Source organism: Triturus cristatus, chromosome 1_1, assembly GCF_964204655.1.
Source record: "Triturus cristatus chromosome 1_1, aTriCri1.1, whole genome shotgun sequence".
NCBI lineage: Eukaryota > Metazoa > Chordata > Amphibia > Caudata > Salamandridae > Triturus > Triturus cristatus.
The window spans coordinates 45215802-45236348 of record NC_140579.1 but is presented as its reverse complement, the minus strand read 5'-3'; the positions used below and the strand labels follow the sequence as shown (position 1 = coordinate 45236348).

The 20547-nt window shown below is 46.1% G+C and overlaps 1 protein-coding gene across 1 annotated transcript in view; it reads right to left on the bottom strand.

The window, feature by feature from the left end:
* Positions 1-18871, bottom strand: part of LOC146869323 (E3 ubiquitin-protein ligase TRIM39-like) — a 114512-nt gene extending 95641 nt beyond the window's left edge. The window contains exons 1-2 of the mRNA XM_085649669.1: positions 18416-18871; positions 3984-4079 (exon numbers count right to left, since the gene is read on the bottom strand). Coding sequence (XP_085505795.1) covers positions 3984-4079; positions 18416-18832 — 513 coding nt within the window. The 5' untranslated portion in view covers positions 18833-18871. The remainder of the gene's footprint in view (positions 1-3983; positions 4080-18415) is intronic.
* Between the last annotated feature and the right edge of the window lie 1676 nt (positions 18872-20547).

The following is a 20547-nucleotide window of genomic DNA, read 5'->3' as shown; positions in this document are numbered from 1 at the left end:
CGGTTAATGTACACAGTGCTATGGTATTTCTTGCTGGTTAATGTACACAGTGTTATGGTATCTCTTGCTGGTAATGTACACAGTGCTATGGTATCTCTTGCCGGTTAAAGTACACAGTGCTATGGTATCTCGTGCCGGTTAATGTGCTTAGTGCTATGGTATCTCTTGCAGGTTAATATACACAGTGCTATGGTATCTCTTGCCGGTTAATGTACACAGTGCTATGGTATCTCTTGCTGGTTAATGTGCTAAGTGCTATGGTATCTCTTGCCGGTTAATATACACAGTGCTATGGTATCTCTTGCCGGTTAATGTACACAGTGCTATGGTATCTCTTGCCGGTTAATGTACACAGTGCTATGGTATCTCTTGCCGGTTAATGTACACAGTGCTATGGTATCTCTTACTGGTTAATATACACAGTGCTATGGTATCTCTTGCCGGTTATTGTACACAGTGCTATGGTATCTCTTGCCGGTTAATATACACAGTGCTATGGTATCTCTTGCTGGTTAATGTGCTAAGTGCTATGGTATCTCTTGCCGGTTAATATACACAGTGCTATGGTATCTCTTGCCGGTTATTGTACACTGTGCTATGATATCTCTTGCTGGTTAATGTACACAGTGCTATGGTATCTCTTGCCGGTTAATGTACACAGTGCTATGGTATTTCTTGCTGGTTAATGTACACAGTGTTATGGTATCTCTTGCTGGTAATGTACACTGTCCTATGGTATCTCTTGCTGGTTAATGTACACTGTGCTATGATATCTCTTGCCGGTTAATGTACACAGTGCTACGGTATCTCTTGCCGGTTAATGTACACAGTGCTATGGTATCTCTTGCCGGTTAATGTGCTCACTGCTATGGTATCTATTGCTGGTTAATGTGCACAGTGGATCTTGGGGTCTGCTGTGATTTTTCACACTCTTGGTAGTAGGGTGTGTGATACCCATCGAGCACCAATTCAAAATATTTTGAGATTTTATAATTATACGATACCCACATGGATATGTGTCATTGGAGGTGTGACTGCAAGCCACTACTACCAAGTTTGAATTAGGTAACGATCACTGATCCGGCCTGGAAAGCGGCAACTGCCTATGGCGACCATCTGATGAAGACCTGACCCCGAGGTTGCAACTGCTATGACCGAGCATCCATGTGCAACTGGCCTGGGAGGCCACAGCTGTCAAAGATGACCGCTGCACAGGTCTTCATAACTGATTATCGCCAGGAGTCCTCGACTCGAACGAGGCTATCCCTACAACTCCGCACAACGAAGCAGCAGCTACAGCAACAGGTACACCGGCCATCAAACCAAGTAAGAATATCAAGGAACAGAAATCTGCAGTCCCAGCGATATAGTTTTTGCCTCAGTGAACTCTTTCAGCCAAAAGCCATTGAACTGATCTACACAGCAGCCAGTGGAGCAGTCCAGAGCGATCTGAGTTTGTGTTCAAATAAAGTCTCAGCCCCTAGACACACCAGGGACCATAGACATTAGAACTCCTGGAGAAGGTAGAGGGCACCAGAGGTCTGCTGGCCTGGTCTGGGGATCGTACACAGCAACCATACAATTCTACCTTTATAGAAATGTGTGGTATTCTTTCTTAGTAAACATGAGAACTGAGCTAGACATAACATTATTGTGTCTGATGGTTGACTGTTGAGTTCTGAATGCTTGCCCCTCCCACTAGCGCCGTCAGAAGCCTTTGCTCAACCTCACTATCCTGGGAGTCAAGTGCAGAAAGGGTTGTCCGTGGCCCATTTCCGAGCTATAGTAGTACAGACCTCAGGGCACTAGAGGCAAACGACCTCAACCAACATGATCATCAGCCCCTCTGTGACCTGCGTCCCTCCTGCCCCTGATCGTGGTCTGGCAGTGCTCAAACCCTGAGCCTGGTGTGCAGAGCTGTGATCTGGTGCAGTGTTTTACAGCAATGAACGTGCACTCAGATGAGAATACTATCAGGTGGTATAGCGACAATTGAGGTAACAACCACTAAAGAAAAACCCTTCACAAAAATTGTGAGAGAGTTTATCAGATACCATAACATTTTTATGGCAGTGGCCGTCTTGTTACCTTTATCACTATAGATGCCCCAGTTGAACTCTTAAATATCACGACCAATGGCTGTGTCTGAATGGTGATAAATGGGCACCTCTGCTGAAGGGGCTTCCACGTTACAGGCCCGCCTCTTCTCCCATCCTGAGGCAGGGTTAAGTGCACTGGTTATCCTGGGACACTCCAGTCAGCTGTGGCCTACCCCTGTACGAGAGATCTAATGAAGACATAAAATGTGACACGTCAAACTATGGCCGATTAATGAGACTATTGCAGGGAAACCTTACAATGAGGATGGAGCAGAACAGAGAATGTCCGAGGTCAGTGGCTGATTTATTACAAAGTAGGTGCCAGAGCCCTTGTCGGGAGGCCACTGCCGCCTGTACCTCCCATAGCACCTTCCAGCTCTACCAATGACAGCACCAACACAAGCACTAACCATCACACTCCAACAAGTGTGACAGGTCAGACTATTCCAGGCCCCCAAAGCTATATGAAAGGCTTGGGCTGCAGATATTATTCTTCTTTAATGTATATTAACTTATTAAACACTCTTGCTGTGCTCATTTCAAAATTAGATAGACAGAGCCACTATGTGGTGGACTGTCACTAGAGACAGTGCTGACAATTAAGTGCAGGTGCTGAGCATCGGAAACCACTGTCTCAAATTAAGCAATGGTCAGCGGCTGAAGCTGAACTATACCTATGTCATTTCCAGAATTAGAAAAGGTTATGTCCAGAAGAAGGGAATGTACATATCCCGAAACATGTTAAGATTTTAGGGCGTTTGGTTTACGATTAATGAACTATTCTTGGTTTAAAATTCATCAACACAATGTTTATTACCTAGATGAACTCTGTCGAATGTTCTGTGGTTTGACAGTGTATATGCAATATCACATTAGATTGCTAAAACCTTGGTTTAGGAAGGGCCTTACACCAGGCTTTCTGAGTCTGATGGATGGATAGGTAACTCCAGAGCCACGCATACACACACCTACAGAGGTATGCACACATCAATGTACACTCTCACAAAACTCACAAATATATATCTTTAGTCCATGCATACACAGACTCACAAAGGCACACACTCACAGACACACCCATGCATTCACATACTCGCATGCAGATGCATATATAAACTCACTGATGTATAACTCCAGATCCATGCACACAGAAGCACACACTCGTACAGATGCACACACGCATTTGCACACTCCTCACGAATACCACCAGACCTTGTAATATGCAAACCCATAGACAGGCATCCACATAATCAAGTACAAACCAACAGCCAATAAATCCAGACCAAAGCATACACAGCCCTCAAACACACATGCACACAAATACGCATGTATATTTGCATACTCTGTGGCTATCAATCCATATATCTATACACAGGCAAACATTCTTCTATGCCCACACAAAACACACAAACATAGAGATGCACAGACATGCATACACTCTTACAGATAACTCCAAAACTATTCATACAAAACACACAAACATAGAGATGCGCAGACATGCATACACTCTTACAGATAACTCGAAAAGTATCCATACGAGACCACATCCTTAGACACACAATAGTGAACATGCATGCACACGTGCGCACACACACGCAGGTAATACTCACAGCTAGATAATGCCATGCCTGTGCACATATTCTCTAACTGACACCATGTAAGTACAACCTTAAGATCAGAAGAATAATTCTGGTTTTTGTTTAGTTTAGGTCGAGCCCTTGGCTCATTTAAGCCTCGATATCCAAGTGTGGTGACTCCAGTCAGTATTGTTATCTGGTGGGGCCCATGACCCCATCTGTAGGGTCATGCATCAGTTTCTGTGTGTCCAGACTCGGTCACAGACATATACAGACACACAGAGACAAAGCATTCACTGCTGGCACTCACCCTCATGGTTTTATATTGTTCCTCCTCCTTGACTTTAGACTCCTGAAAATATTCCTCCTCTTTCTTCAGAAGACGCAGCCACTCTTGAAGTTTTACCTGCAGAGATGAGAGCGCAAGAAATGAGTGAGGATCAGTAGAGTGCGGTCTTACTTACAGAAAAGAGTCACTAGAGTACCTGCAGCACGTACTCAGACTGTGCATACCAGTCATGCATTACTATTGTAAGTACCACCCAAACATATTCAGATTGTAAGTACCAGTTGTACATATCAGGATTGTGAGCACCAGCCGTAAGTATCACAGACAAGGACACAGACAACAGTGTCACATCTTTTGGGTCGGTTGATGCATGGAAGGACCTAGCCCTAAAACCCCTGCTCAAAGTAAACACGATTTATCACTGGCTCCTACTGTTACTTGATAAACACATTGTGCAGTACTTCAGGCCTAAAGTCCTGGAAACATTTAGACTCGGCACTACATTAAATAACAAACCTTGTTCTAGTGACACGATCATATAATCCAGAACAACACAGAACCAACTGAAAATGTCTAACCTAACAAGATTTTATAAATGCAATCACTGTATAGGCAGCCCATATCCCAATAATAGCAAACACAGCAAGATGATGGACGGAGTGCTCAAACTTTTCAACCACTCACCCCCAGTCACAGATCTGGGTTTAATCCATCGTCCTTTTGCTCGCCATGCCACCCAAGTTTGGATCCAGCCATATGCAAATCAGTGTTGACCTTGTGCCTAATGGGAACAGTCCAGCTGAACTACTAGGCCAGGTCCTCCCTGGACAGGAAACAAGCATCCTACAAGACTGATTTGCATATGGCTGGGTCCAAACTGAGGTGGCATGGTGAGCAAAAGAACAAGGGATTGAACCCAGATCCTTGTGACTGGGGGTGAACGTTTGCATTGTTCATCATTCCCTCCATCACTTGTTCCTTTTGCATATATGAATAATAAACAGAAAACATTTTGAGACTCAGAGACTAAAAAGGTACTTTATTTGTTAATTTGCTTAACTGATGCTCATTGGTACATACATCAGTACATACTGTGCAGTGATACAACCTAGTTCCCCTTTCAACCTAGTTTACATCCTCCTTCACATACATCCTGAGCGTCCTATTCCTGAAATTAGATGCTTCTAACCCACAATCACACACTCAAAGCAGGATGAGGGAGGCTTGCAGTCGCACACAGGACATCCTGATCCTAACTCTTAGTAATTGTACCATTCCCAAGTCTTTCAAGCTCCTTTACTGCCACTTCCCTCTATCAAGCTCCAAAACAGCATCCTTTCAACCGATCTACAGACCACCCAGCCGAAACAAGCACTTACTGGAAGAAATCTCAGACATCATCACCTCTGTCTCCATCTCACATTCCACAGAGACTTCCACGCCCCCACAACTCCAACACAAAATGCATGAAAGAAGCCTACTACACACTGGAAATAAAACACCTCATCAACAACCCAACATAAAGACCACACACCAGGTCTCATTCTATCAGCATCTCCTAATATCCTCTGCTAAGCGTTCGACTGGACCAACTACCTTTCTACCCTCAACTGGACCGGCCATCTTGTCACCCCCTTCACCATCGCATATACTACACCTCAGTATCAAGAACAACCGAAAAGAGAAAATATAACCTTCCACTCCATCAAAGACATTCTTCTGTAAAAAATTTAGGAACATGCCAGAACACTTCAGCCTATCAGGGATGTCAAAGCTTAATGAAAACAAATGTACCGTACAAAAACAGGAGAAGTTCAAACACCAAAACAGTCACACTAACTGCAGATCCTTCCTAATAGCAGCTAAATCCTTTCACTATAAAACCACCATCAGTGAGGCAACCAACAAAAGCAAAGCCCTCTTCAAGGCTGTCAAACATTGAACCATTCCTCTCCCAGAACCCACAGTCCCTGCATCAATTGAGGAATACAACACCACCAAACTCATCTTTATCAAAACGATCATCCAATCAGATCAGCATTATTACCCCTTTCTTGACCCACCAAGTTCAACTCATCCCCCATTGCCTCACCACCAAACTGACCTCCTTCACTACAGTTCTGCAGATGGATCTCGCCAAAATCCTGAACTCTCACTAGGCAACTTCCAATAACAACGAGGCCCTTCCTTAATCCATCATCAAATTGCTCCAAGGGGAGGCCCGTAAACCCTTCTACCACACTGCCAACATCTCCCTCTGAAAAAGGAACACTCTAAGACACTCTTAAGATCTTTCCACTGCTAAAGAAACCATGCCTGAACCCAGCCGACCTCATCAGCTTCTAACCTATTAGCTATCTTTCACTTATAGGGAAAATCATCAAGAAGCAGTTGCCACATCCTACAGGAGCACATAAGCAAGAATAACATTCTACAGGAATATCAACCTGTCTTTAGACCATAGTGCTGGGTCCAAGCCAATGAGGCAGTGTGTACAAAATAACAATGAGGCACTGAGTGATCACCAGTTCGCGAGATTAATTCAAGCATGCCATCCATCACTTTTTTGGTATGCTTTAGTGTGTCGACGTAAGTGGGATGGGTATGTCCATCCATGGGTTCTGTGCACACTGTCACTGGAACCAAGCTATACCTGGCTGATAAGCCCTAATTTGGACGACACGGGTCCTGGGTTGCATGGGTTCCGGTTCAGGAAAGACCTGGCCTGGAAGTTTGCATTGGACTGTTGCCATTGGAGTAAGAACTGAGGAAAGCACTAGCGCTGGTCAGTGCTAGTGTCACAAAGGGCACTGATTTTTGGTGTGCTGGATTCACCAGCAAATTTTGATCAATAAAGTTTTCCAAACTTGAAGTTGCTCTTCATTGCAATATTTTATTCATACTTATGAAGATATATTCATGGAAGTATTCAATAGTTTATACTTGGTATTCAATTCCTTTTACAACAATCCATATGTTCCCAACAATCCATATATTCCTATTCCAATGCATTTCGGCCTGCTGGCCTTCATCTGGGAAATCTATGAAACAAAGAGTGGTATCTATCACTAATAATTCTTCAAAAACAAACAATGTTTAACTCACTAAATCTTTGTCACATATTATCTGGCTCCATCAAGTGATATACATACTATGTTACGTTCGACAATTGAAGTAGCCATTTACATTTACGCGTATGGATTATTTTCCGTTGTTAAAACCAAATGTGTACGTGTTTTTTCTGCTGTTAACTGGAGCCTAGTAACATTACAAATTAATCTCACTGTCAGATTGGCTAGCGCAGCGCGTTAACTAACAAGCATTCGTTGACGCTTTAAACCAATTTTAGCGGTTCTAATGTTAAAAAGGTTCACATTGCCTCAAGTGGGCTGCAAGCATTAAACGTAACGTGGTAACGTTACTATTTCAACTTACAGACAGGTTAAGTGGCGTGGCACATTAGCCGACAAATGTTTGTAAGCGCTTAAAGCAAATGCTCGCGGTTCCGGTATTAAATGAGTGCAAGCTGCTTCGGGTGGGTTACAAGCATTTAAACGTAATTCCTTCTTACCGAATATGCAGGAAACTGAATTCTATCAGCGCTGTAAGCAGAACGTTCTCAGCGCGATGCAAGTTGGCGTGTGACGCGTGTGGGCTGTACTACGATGTTTTAAAGTCGCGCATGTATCAGTTAAAGGGCCAGTGTCTATATGTGTGTTTCATACTAAGCAATACTAACACTTAATGACAATGATGATAGTTACAATATATTATACCACGGAAACAGTGTATCATAATGTACAATTAACATAATCATGACAGAATATTAATGGATTTATAAATAACAACTAAATTCAGTTCTTTCATTTATCCCCTGAGGACGCAGGGTTTGCAAGTGGAATATCCAGTGATTTTCACGTGTCAATAAAGTCTTTCTATTATCTCTCTCTTCATTTTTTTCCACAATTTCCAATATACATGCTCTGATCTGGTTAATCTGATGATTTTGTTCAATGAAATGGTTGGCAACCGCTGATTTAAACACTTTTGTTCTTATATTACTTTTGTGTTCAGTTAATCTTGTTTTTAGTTTACGTTCAGTTTGTCCCACATAGGCTTTTCCGCATGGGCATTTTAGCATATAAATAATGTTTTTTGTGTCGCAGGTACCATTAACCTGTAGCTTGATTTTGTTGCCCCGCATGGGGTGAGTGATGGTGTTACCCTCCATGATATTGTTGCAATTACTACAGTTTCTGCATGGGATAGTGCCTTTAAAGGTTATTAAAGGTTTTGTGAGAGTAGGTTTCTTTATGATTTCACCGAGATTTTTAGCTCTGGTAAATGCAAATGTGGGTTCATCCTGGAAGATGTTATTGAAGTCCAGTTCTGTTTTGAGCATACACCAATGTCTTTTGATGATTTTCTTGAATTGTGGAGTGATAGTAGAATATTTACTCACGCATGTGATTTTAGTTGTTTTTACACTTTTTTGAGAAGAGAGTAACATCTGCCTGTTCTTGGCTGTGGCTCTTTTGTGGGCATCCTGTAACACCTCATTTGGGTATCCTCGTTTCTTAAATTTGTCAATCATGATTAGTGCTTGTGTCTTGGATTCCTTCGGGTCTGAGACAATCCTTTGTACGCGGAGTAATTGTGAATATGGTAAGTGTTGTTTGAGAGGGGTAGGGTGGAAACTTTGGTAGGCAAGCAAATTGTTTCGATCAGTTGTCTTGGTGTATAGAGTAGTTTCAAACGTATCACCTATTTTAAGGATGGTTACATCCAGGTAATTAATTTGTTTCTCATGTACTACATGAGTAAATTGAATCCTTGGATCAATCAGGTTTAGTAGTTGGATGTTGTTGATCAATTGGTCTTCTGTATCTTTCCACAGGATAAAGATATCGTCTATATATCGCAGATATAGACGTAACCCTTGTTGCCATTGGGGATTTTGTAGAATGTATTTATTCTCATACTGGTGCATGAAAATGTTCGCGTATGCTGGGGCTGCTGGATTTCCCATGGCGGTACCAGACTTTTGTAGGAACCATTTATCCTCCCATTTAAAGAAGCTGTGCATCAATGTGAAATTGAGTAATTCCAGTAGAAATATTTTCATATTTTCGTCATATTCCATCTGAAGTAAGGCAGTTTCCACGGCCTCTATCCCTAATGAGTGGGGTATAGAGGTGTACAGTGCTTGTACATCAATGGTACACATGAGTATCTTTTCGTTGGAGTCCAATTTCACGTTATCCAACTTATTTAAAAAATCTGTAGTGTCTTTAATGAAAGAGTTCATGTTGATGACGTAAGGTTGGAGGTATTTGTCAATTAGTTTGCCAATAGGTTCCTGTATGCTGCCACAGGTTGATACTATGGGGCGACAAGGTGGTTGTAGGGGGTTCTTGTGGATTTTTGGTGTAAGGTAAAACCTTGGTGTTTTGGGATGATCCATAGTAAGATATTTTTTCATCTTGTCATCCACGCATCCTTTATTGATGCCTTCTATGATGATGGTTTGTAGTACCACTTGTATTTCCTTGGTGGGGTTTTTATCGAGTTCCATGTAGGTATTCTCATCATTAAGATGAGCTTGAGCTTGTGAAATATAGTAATCTTTATTCATGATGACCAGAGCGCCACCCTTGTCCGCTCTCTGACAAATGATGTTAGGATTGGATGCTATGTTTTTGAGAATAGCTAGTTCTTTCTGGGTAAGGTTTTTACTTTTAGTTTTTTTGCGATAGTTGATCTTACCTAAGTCTTGTTTAACCAGTTGTTCGAACAAATCCAAAGTCTTATGGCTGATGGGGGCCATGTAGGTGCTGGTGGTAGTGAGACCTTTAAGGGAATCCTCCTTACTTTGTTGTTGGTCCTGTTGTTCTCCTATTATGTTAGAGAAAAAATGACGCAATCTGAGTTTTCTCATCAGTTTAAAAAAACTTATATTGACTTCTAGGTGGTTAGTATGGGCAGTGGGGACGAATGACGTACCTTTTTGCAGAATTTTCATTTGTGGTCTGTTTAGGTGGATATCAGAAATGTTAATGACTAGGTTGTCTTGGTCTTCTTCTTGTCTTTCTTGGACATCATATGTCTGGTCTGTGGGGGGTCTTTCTCCTTCACTTGTTCTAGATTTTCGTCTTGACCTCCTCGGTCGTCCCCTTCGCTGGGGCCTTCTCCTAAAAAAGGCTGAGCTGAAGTGATTGCAGTAGCTGTAGGTGCTGCTCTAGTAGGTCTTTTTCCGGACGCATCTGATGTACCATCTGTATCAGAGGAAGAAGTATCAGTTTGTTGTGTATATGGGCGGTTTTGTCTTTTTCTGGCATATACCTCTGCCCAATTATATACTTCATTTAACTTATAGTCGATGGTATCGCGGCGATATTTGCGCATTTTTCTTTCATTGACCTCCTCCGTGTGTTTTGCCAATTGTGTTTTGGTGTCTTCTAATATTTTATTGAGTTCCTCAGTTGTCATCATTTTACCTAATTCTTCTTTTACTGTAGTTAAATCATTCTCAAGCTCCTCCAGTATTTGAGACAATTCTTCAACTATCAACAGGATAAGGTCCAGGGAGCATTTATTCAGGATTGCATACCATTTGTCTGTAAATTTTTTCGAATTTTTGCATAGTGATGGTTTTAACAGTATTCTCAGTCCCCTTGGGATTCTAGACGCTTTATGATATCTGATCATGGTACTTGCGTGAAGTCGTTGGTTAATGATTTTACGTGACAGGTACAACAGTTGTTTCATTTGTTGATCTTTGGATTTAGTTGTTGTATATGTGAAGGTTTCTTCTTGAATGAGTGAATATATTTTTGCGGACTCCTCGTTGGAGTATGCGAAGGTATCTGCTTTTGTCTCCGTGAGTTTCGTAATTTCATCATATTGCATTTTGTTAATCTGCGTGCTACAACTATGAGGCAGGACTTTAATACAATGATTTAGATGATAGTCGTGCACAGCTCCAAGATTACCTTGGAGCTGTGCACGACTATCATCTAAATCTAAGCCATTGGAGTAAGGTCAAGACTGATTTGCATATGGCTGGGTCCAAGCTGAGGTGGCACGTGCACAAAATAAAGATGGAATGGAAGTCGGTCCAAGTGATTACAAGTGGCTGAGATTAATTCAAGCATTCCATCTATCACGTTTCTGTATACTTTAGTGCAGCACCAATAAAGCCACACTCTAAGCAGTAGATGAGCCCTCCTCCTGGATGACAAGAACGTCCCCCGACCTCCTGCAGCCTTCGATACAGACAACACCCTGAAGAAACATAAGGGATTTTCACACACTACCTTGAAATGGTTCACATCCTACCTCACCAACTGGCACCAGCTCATGCAAATAGGTTCTAAAAGGTCACAGAACTTCCCTGTCTCCCGCGGAGTACCTCAGGGCTCTATCCTTTTCCCCATAACCTTTTAACTCTACATGGGATCTCTCAGATCCATTCTTGAAGACAGTAGCATCAAAATCCATCTATATACAGAGGATACTCAACTCTACCAAAAAGATATTGTTAATCAACAACATCCTGCAATCTTGTCCCGAACTCATTCAATCTTAGATGTCAACTAATTTACTAAAGTTAAACCCCACAAAGACTGAATACTTCCTGTATGCCAACAGCTCAAAATAACCCCAGATTCAATCCTCTTTACCCCGACACCCGACACAGACCTCTCATTCAAGCAACACATCACAAAGAGGACCAAGAACGCCTGGTTCCAGTCCTCTTGTAGAAAGTGAAGTTGCTTCTCCTGGAAGATGATTTCAGAACAAACGTACAAGTCCTCTCCCTGGGGGCAGAGACAAGGCCCTGGTCAACGGTCTCCATAACAACACTCTAGCACCCCTGAAAGGGAGCACACATGAAGCGGTGCAGCTCATCAAGGGCTTGAAGAAATCAGATCACCGCCACATTAAAAGATCTACACGGGCTCCCCCTTCCACACCAGGTCATATTTGAGATAACTTGCAACACTTATAAGCTCAGAGAGGAGAGGAGAGTAGAGACACTACCTTCTGACTCTGTGTAGTATGCCATATCTGGGCTCCATCAGACTGTATGTGCAGGACACATGTTTTGACACAATGTGTGTAGCGCTGTATTACAATTAACAGGGCCTCACAGTGCCGTCAGGCTCAGGTACCTTCAGGGCTAGGTCTATAGGATGCAGTGCTTGGGATCATGTGAGGTGAGGTTGCCAAGTGCAGCCATGGGGGCCTCGGTGTGTGTGAAATACTTTATATTGTACAGTGAATCAGTCTTAGTTGTAGTCAGTGCCTACAGTCCCCCTTCACTTCTCCTCAACCCCCCCCCCCCCACCCTCCATTAGATTGTTTTAAGGCCAAGTGAAACAGTCTGGGATGAATATCTATCCTGATGGAAGGAGCGATGGTTTGTGGTTCACTCTCAGGTTCATTGTGCCCTCCAAAAGTCTGGGGCTAACTGTGAATCTTATTGGACAGCTGGATTGGAGTGAACTATCCTAGAACAGGATATAAACGGTCCCCTTTCAACTTTAAGGAGCTCTGCACATCACTGAAGGGAACGCTGAAGACCAGAGACGGGAATGATGGCCTTCTCCCTTCTACAGGAGGCGCTGGACCCCCAGGACCGAGGAAGGACCTCTACTGAAGAGAACGCTGAAGACCAGAGACGGGAATGATGGCCTTCTCCCTTCTACAGGAAGCGCTGGACCCCCAGGACCGAGGAAGGACCTCTACTGAAAAGAACGCTGAAGACCAGAGACGGGAATGATGGCCTTCTCCCTTCTACAGGAAGCGCTGGACCCGCAGGACCGAGGAAGGACCTCTACTGAAGAGAACGCTGAAGACCAGAGACGGGAATGATGGCCATCTCCCTTCTACAGGAAGCGCTGGACCCCCAGGACCGAGGAAGGACCTCTACTGAAGAGAACGCTGAAGACCAGAGACGGGAAGGATGGCCTTCTCCCTTCTACAGGAAGCGCTGGACCCACAGGACCGAGGAAGGACCTCTACTGAAGAGAACACTGAAGACCAGAGAGGGGAATGATGGCCTTCTCCCTTCTACAGGAAGCGCTGGACCCCCAGGACCGAGGAAGGACCTCTAGTGAAGAGAACGCTGAAGACCAGAGACGGGAATGATGGCCGTCTCCCTTCTACAGGAAGCGCTGGACCCCCAGGACCGAGGATGGACCTCTACTGAAGAGAACACTGAAGACCAGAGACGGGAATGATGGCCGTCTCCCTTCTACAGGAAGCGCTGGACCCCCAGGACCGAGGAAGGACCTCTACTGAAGAGAACACTGAAGACCAGAGACGGGAATGATGGCCTTCTCCCTTCTACAGGAGGAGCTGGACCCCAGGACCAAGGAAGGACCTCTACTGAAGAGAACGCTGAAGACCAGAGAGAGGAATGATGGCCGTCTCCCTTCTACAGGAGGCTCTGGACCCCAGGACCGAGGAAGGACCTCTACTGAAGAGAACGCTGAAGACCAGAGACGGGAAGGATGGCCGTCTCCCTTCTACAGGAGGCGATGGACCCCCAGGACCGAGGAAGGACCTCTACTGAAGGGAACGCTGAAGACCAGAGACGGGAATGATGGCCTTCTCCCTTCTACAGGAAGCGCTGGACCCCCAGGACCGAGGAAGGACCTCTACTGAAGAGAACGCTGAAGACCAGAGACGGGAAGGATGGCCTTCTCCCTTCTACAGGAAGCGCTGGACCCCCAGGACCGAGGAAGGACCTCTACTGAAGAGAACACTGAAGACCAGAGAGGGGAATGATGGCCTTCTCCCTTCTACAGGAAGCGCTGGACCCCCAGGACCGAGGAAGGACCTCTAGTGAAGAGAACGCTGAAGACCAGAGACGGGAATGATGGCCGTCTCCCTTCTACAGGAAGCGCTGGACCCCCAGGACCGAGGATGGACCTCTACTGAAGAGAACACTGAAGACCAGAGACGGGAATGATGGCCGTCTCCCTTCTACAGGAAGCGCTGGACCCCCAGGACCGAGGAAGGACCTCTACTGAAGAGAACACTGAAGACCAGAGACGGGAATGATGGCCTTCTCCCTTCTACAGGAGGAGCTGGACCCCAGGACCGAGGAAGGACCTCTACTGAAGAGAACGCTGAAGACCAGAGAGGGGAATGATGGCCGTCTCCCTTCTACAGGAGGCTCTGGACCCCAGGACCGAGGAAGGACCTCTACTGAAGAGAACGCTGAAGACCAGAGACGGGAAGGATGGCCGTCTCCCTTCTACAGGAGGCGATGGACCCCCAGGACCGAGGAAGGACCTCTACTGAAGAGAACGCTGAAGACCAGAGACGGGAATGATGGCCGTCTCCCTTCTACAGGAGGCGCGAGACCTCCAGGGCCGAGGAAGGAACTCTACTGAAGAGAACACTGAAGACCAGAGACAAGAATGATGGCCTTCTCCCTTCTACAGGAGGCGATGGACCCCCAGGACCGAGGAAGGACCTCTACTGAAGAGAACGCTGAAGACCAGAGATGGGAATGATGGCGGTCTCCCTTCTACAGGAGGCGATGGACCCCCGGGACCGAGGAAGGACCTCTACTGAAAAGAACGCTGAAGACCAGAGACGGGAATGATGGCCTTCTCCCTTCTACAGGAAGCGCTGGACCCGCAGGACCGAGGAAGGACCTCTACTGAAGAGAACGCTGAAGACCAGAGACGGGAATGATGGCCATCTCCCTTCTACAGGAAGCGCTGGACCCCCAGGACCGAGGAAGGACCTCTACTGAAGAGAACGCTGAAGACCAGAGACGGGAAGGATGGCCTTCTCCCTTCTACAGGAAGCGCTGGACCCCCAGGACCGAGGAAGGACCTCTACTGAAGAGAACACTGAAGACCAGAGAGGGGAATGATGGCCTTCTCCCTTCTACAGGAAGCGCTGGACCCCCAGGACCGAGGAAGGACCTCTAGTGAAGAGAACGCTGAAGACCAGAGACGGGAATGATGGCCGTCTCCCTTCTACAGGAAGCGCTGGACCCCCAGGACCGAGGATGGACCTCTACTGAAGAGAACACTGAAGACCAGAGACGGGAATGATGGCCGTCTCCCTTCTACAGGAAGCGCTGGACCCCCAGGACCGAGGAAGGACCTCTACTGAAGAGAACACTGAAGACCAGAGACGGGAATGATGGCCTTCTCCCTTCTACAGGAGGAGCTGGACCCCAGGACCGAGGAAGGTCCTCTACTGAAGAGAACGCTGAAGACCAGAGAGAGGAATGATGGCCGTCTCCCTTCTACAGGAGGCTCTGGACCCCAGGACCGAGGAAGGACCTCTACTGAAGAGAACGCTGAAGACCAGAGACGGGAAGGATGGCCGTCTCCCTTCTACAGGAGGCGATGGACCCCCAGGACCGAGGAAGGACCTCTACTGAAGGGAACGCTGAAGACCAGAGACGGGAATGATGGCCTTCTCCCTTCTACAGGAAGCGCTGGACCCCCAGGACCGAGGAAGGACCTCTACTGAAGAGAACGCTGAAGACCAGAGACGGGAATGATGGCCTTCTCCCTTCTACAGGAGGAGCTGGACCCCAGGACCGAGGAAGGACCTCTACTGAAGAGAACGCTGAAGACCAGAGAGGGGAATGATGGCCGTCTCCCTTCTACAGGAGGCTCTGGACCCCAGGACCGAGGAAGGACCTCTACTGAAGAGAACGCTGAAGACCAGAGACGGGAAGGATGGCCGTCTCCCTTCTACAGGAGGCGATGGACCCCCAGGACCGAGGAAGGACCTCTACTGAAGAGAACGCTGAAGACCAGAGACGGGAATGATGGCCGTCTCCCTTCTACAGGAGGCGCGAGACCTCCAGGGCCGAGGAAGGAACTCTACTGAAGAGAACACTGAAGACCAGAGACAAGAATGATGGCCTTCTCCCTTCTACAGGAGGCGATGGACCCCCAGGACCAAGGAAGGACCTCTACTGAAGAGAACGCTGAAGACCAGAGATGGGAATGATGGCGGTCTCCCTTCTACAGGAGGCGATGGACCCCCGGGACCGAGGAAGGACCTCTACCGAAGAGAACGCTGAAGACCAGAGACGGCCGTTTCCCTTCTACAGGAGGCGCGAGACCCCCAGGGCCGAGGAAGGAACTCTACTGAAGGTCCCACGAGGTGGACTGAATGCGAGTAGAGGGTTCAGTATTCAGCAACTTGAGGTAAGGAGGTCGAAGACTCTGAGCCTGTGATCATAGGCCAGACTGACGTTCATTAATCCTGTAAGGGATCCCCAAAGCCTGTGTACTTCATACAGCAAATGCTATAGGAGAAATTCACTTTGGGCCTAATGAAGATGCAAGCCTGCCATGGCTGGACCCTGCACTTCCCTTTGTAGCTGATAAACCCTGCATTGCTGGTGAGTCATCAGCATCAAACCCCTCGTGACCCTGTGTGCTGCACAATGCACCAATCCAGCTCTTCTGCAACACCTCCTACTGTCTTCAATGAGCATTTGAGCCCGTGTGCCAAACCCTGCATTACTGCACAGCGTCTGCTGTGTTGAAGAGCATGTGAGCCTGTGTGCTACACCCTGCATTACTGCACCTCTTCTGCAGTGTTTGATGACCATGTGAGCCTGTGTGCTTCACCCTCCATTACTGAACCGCTTTTTCTGCATCAGAGGACCGTCTTATCCTGTGGGCTACATCCTGCTTTGCTACAAGTCTCCTTCTGTGTTGGATGACCATATGAGCCTGTGTGCTACACCCTTCATTAACGCACCTCTTCTGCTGGGTAACAGGACTATGTGACCAAATATGTCACATCCTGCATTGTTGCACCTCTTCTGTTGCGTCTGATGACCATTTCTGCCCACGTGCGTTGCTGCATGAAGTCTTCTGACACCGATGACTGCGTGAGTCCATGCACCACACACTGCACTGCCACACTGAATCCTTTCAGTCCAGCTTGAGATCCCAAAACACCCACACACATACCCTTTTAATCTTCTGCATATATGGCCTGTGATCTCAGCTCTCTGACAGACACACTTTGTGCTATTTTGCAGATTCTTACATAGGTCTCACAGAGTGTATTCACTTATAATCCCTAAACACCCACAAACTTACTTTGTGATTTTGGGTTGGATCCACAGGTTGCATAGTTGTCCCTCAATACCCACACACATATCTTGTGGGTTCCACGGGTTACAGACACATCTTGTGCTCTTCTACAGCCTTTTCTATGAGGCCCATAGTGTACAACCTGTGATCCCCGAAAGCGGACATATGTACCTTGTATTCCTCTGTGAGACTCACAGAGTATCTTCTCTTGAGAACCCTGGACACCCACACGCTTCGACGCCTCGTCAGGTGTAGTAAGCGCTATATAAATGCAATTACAATACAATACAATACTATACATAAACACCATGTGCTCTTGGGTACGCTTCTCTATGGGATGCACAATGTGAAGTTTGATCCCTTAACGCCCCAAAGCATACTTTGTATCCTCTTAATGATTTCACAAGGGAATTCACTTGTGATCCCTAAACGCTCCTCTGCAGTTTCTTCCTCTGTGGAACTTGAAGAAATACTGAACACCCACATACACCCCTTGTACAGGCCCATGATCCAACAACATCCTCACACATACCTGGAACTCATTATCAGCCTCGTCTATGGACTCTCGGTGGTTTGCCTTTTTATTCCCTGAACATCTGCAGACATACCTTGTTCTCTTCTGCAGCCCCCTCACACAGATCGGGTGACCTGCTGACTCCATGCCACCCAGACACAACTATTCCAATTCTGCGCTTTTCATTTAACATATCTGTGCATTCTGGGAGTTGTGGTCACCTGTGATTTGTAAAGGCAAAGCCCAGGAATGGAAAAGCGATCTCCCAGTGACATGGAGCAATCTTGTTACCATATAAAAAGGGTGACTTGTGATCTCTAAACCCTCACGTACATAGCTTGTACTCTTCGACTGCCCTGTGATGTGGCTTATCAAGTGAATTTGAAATCTCTCCATTTTCAAAACATTGCTTGTGCTCTTCACTTGTGGTTCCAGAACACCCACCCACACACCATGTGCTCCTCTGCAGGTTCCTCAGTGGGGCTCACTGTGTGACTTTGTGAACCCTGAATGCCCACAGACGTACCTTGTCCTCTTTTCCAGACCCTTCTATTAGGCTTGAACAACCTGTAATCTCTAAAATCCAACTTAAATACCTTGTATTCCCTTGTGGGACTCATTGTGTCTTCATTGGTGAACGCTGAACTCCCACCCACATACCTTCTGCAGGCTCCTCCTCCTCTATACAGAATGACTTGTCACGTCTGAACACTTGCACACATCGCTCGTGCTCTTAGGCTGCCTCCCTGATGGGGTTCAACGAGGGCCTTGTGATCCCTGAATTTCCACAGACACACCCTGTGATCTTCACTTGGAGTTCCAGAGAACCACACACATACCTTATACTCCTCTGCAGCCTCCTCTATAGGACTTGTTAAGTGAGTTTTATGGTCGTTTGACTCTCGGCAGACCAAACATATCATTCTCTGATCCTCTGCACAGAACAGCCTCAGTTTCTCTTCATGTTTCTCACACAGATTCTCCTCCGTGGGCCCCACTGGGGGCAGATGGAGTTGTTTTAACATTTCCACCATGTTCCCCAGTTGTCTGTTGGGTCGGAGGTTTTTCCCAGAAGATATTTCCCTGCACTGTGGACAGGGGAAGCTTTCATCTCTTCCCTCCCAGGTCTGGTTGATGCAGGAGCGGCAGAAGTTGTGTCCACAATCGATAATCATCACCGGATCAGTAAAATATTCCAAACAGATGGAACAAGTGGCCTCTTCCTGGAGGTTTCCGAGCTGAGCTGCTGCCGCCATGATTCAGAGATGCAGGAAGTGAACTTTGGTTTTAGTTTCTCTCTTTGTGAAGTGGGCGTGTCTGTGCGTCTGCCCGTCTCTGGCTGCGCTGGGACTTCCGGGTTCATGTTACAGTCACAGAGCAGGGAACTGACTCCTCTGCTGCCTGTGCTTTACTTATAGGTTTGACACTTTCTCAGCTAAAATAAAGTCAACTTACTTTTGTTTTCGGATTCTGTAAGTGCCAGAAGCTGTCACCTAAATACGATTTTCTGTAAAATCCTTTGTGTTTTTTTTTAAATATGTTGATTATAATAATTGTTTAATAATTGCACAGACAGCTTTAAAACTTTTTGGGCAATTTCTCACTGCATTTGCTATTTTACGTGTATGTTTCAAAGCCGTAAAATACATTCTGTTACTGCATTTTTTAATTTTTTTCCAGCCCTACATACAAATACTAGCCAGGCCAGTAAATTACCTGGTCGTGTAAAGGTTCACTTGCTGATGCCTTTACACGAGCTGTTTTGTGTTTGAGGGAAGATTGTAACCACTGCCTGTGATTACCTGTTCTCTTGACAACAATATGGAGGAGGCAGGGATCCGGAGGAGATCCAGAGGGGAACTGAAGGGGATCCAGAGGGGATGCGGAGGGGATCCATGGAGAGCAGGGGGGATCCGGAGGGGATCCGAAAGGGATCCAGAGGGGATCCGGATTTATTCGAAAGAGGCAGCGTCGTCCGATAGAAGAAGAAAGGTGGTGATCAAAGGCCTGTAAGTTCAGTGCCCAATAATAAGGTCACAACTGAAACAACAAACATGGACACACCAGACAGAGCGACAGAGACATGCACTGTATGCATTGCACAATCACAATGGGGCAGAACAGTAATCAAGAGGGGAGAGAGGAAGTGAGACCAAAACAGGGTGAGAAGTAGGGAGAGAAAGGGTGCAGGAGAAGGAGGTGTATCTACGCCAGTTATAAAAGGAGAAACACATTCAAAATGGGGAATAAACAAAAGAGAGACTAAAAGATGGGAACATTAAAGGGAAGAAGGAAGAATAGGAAACATTTATAAAATGTCACATAGTTAAGAGAGAAAAATCTGTTTTTGCCTCCAGAGTACGAAGACAAAATTAGCAAAACAAGCATTGGTAAAACCAAGACAGGACATAAAAGCTTGAGAGGACTCCATCTCCAGGTCAACTTGAAACAGGAATTACCACATGAACAGAAAGACCTGCCTCTGCCGCGTTACAGCTTTAAGATTAGCTGCAAAGAGGTAGACACAGAGGCGGAAAGCCAGCGCTTTGCCCTGTTTCTCGTTGTTATCAATGTCACAGCACATTACCCTCTAACGCAGCTGGGGAGATGCTGGGCGTGGAGGAACGTGAGCGTGCCGGCACGAGGCCAGTCTTTTCTGCCAGGAATGGTCACTGCCAAACAGTACATTGTGTTCAGAATGCATTAATATAGCGCTTCCGACAGCTAGCGAGGCGCTAAAGCAAACCAAAGTTAGACTGGAGTCGACTGGGCCACGTGCTGCACAAAGAGGGGAAGTTCCTAAAAAGAAAGGGACCAGAGCTGTGTGGGGTGAACAAGTTAGGTAAGAGTGGGGGGTCACTTTCCTCACCACTCACTAAATACTTACTATCACCTGCGGCTCTCGCGGGACAGCACGTGCTGCACCTGTTCAACACAGGGCACATTCATTACAAGGCTGTTTTCAGTGCAC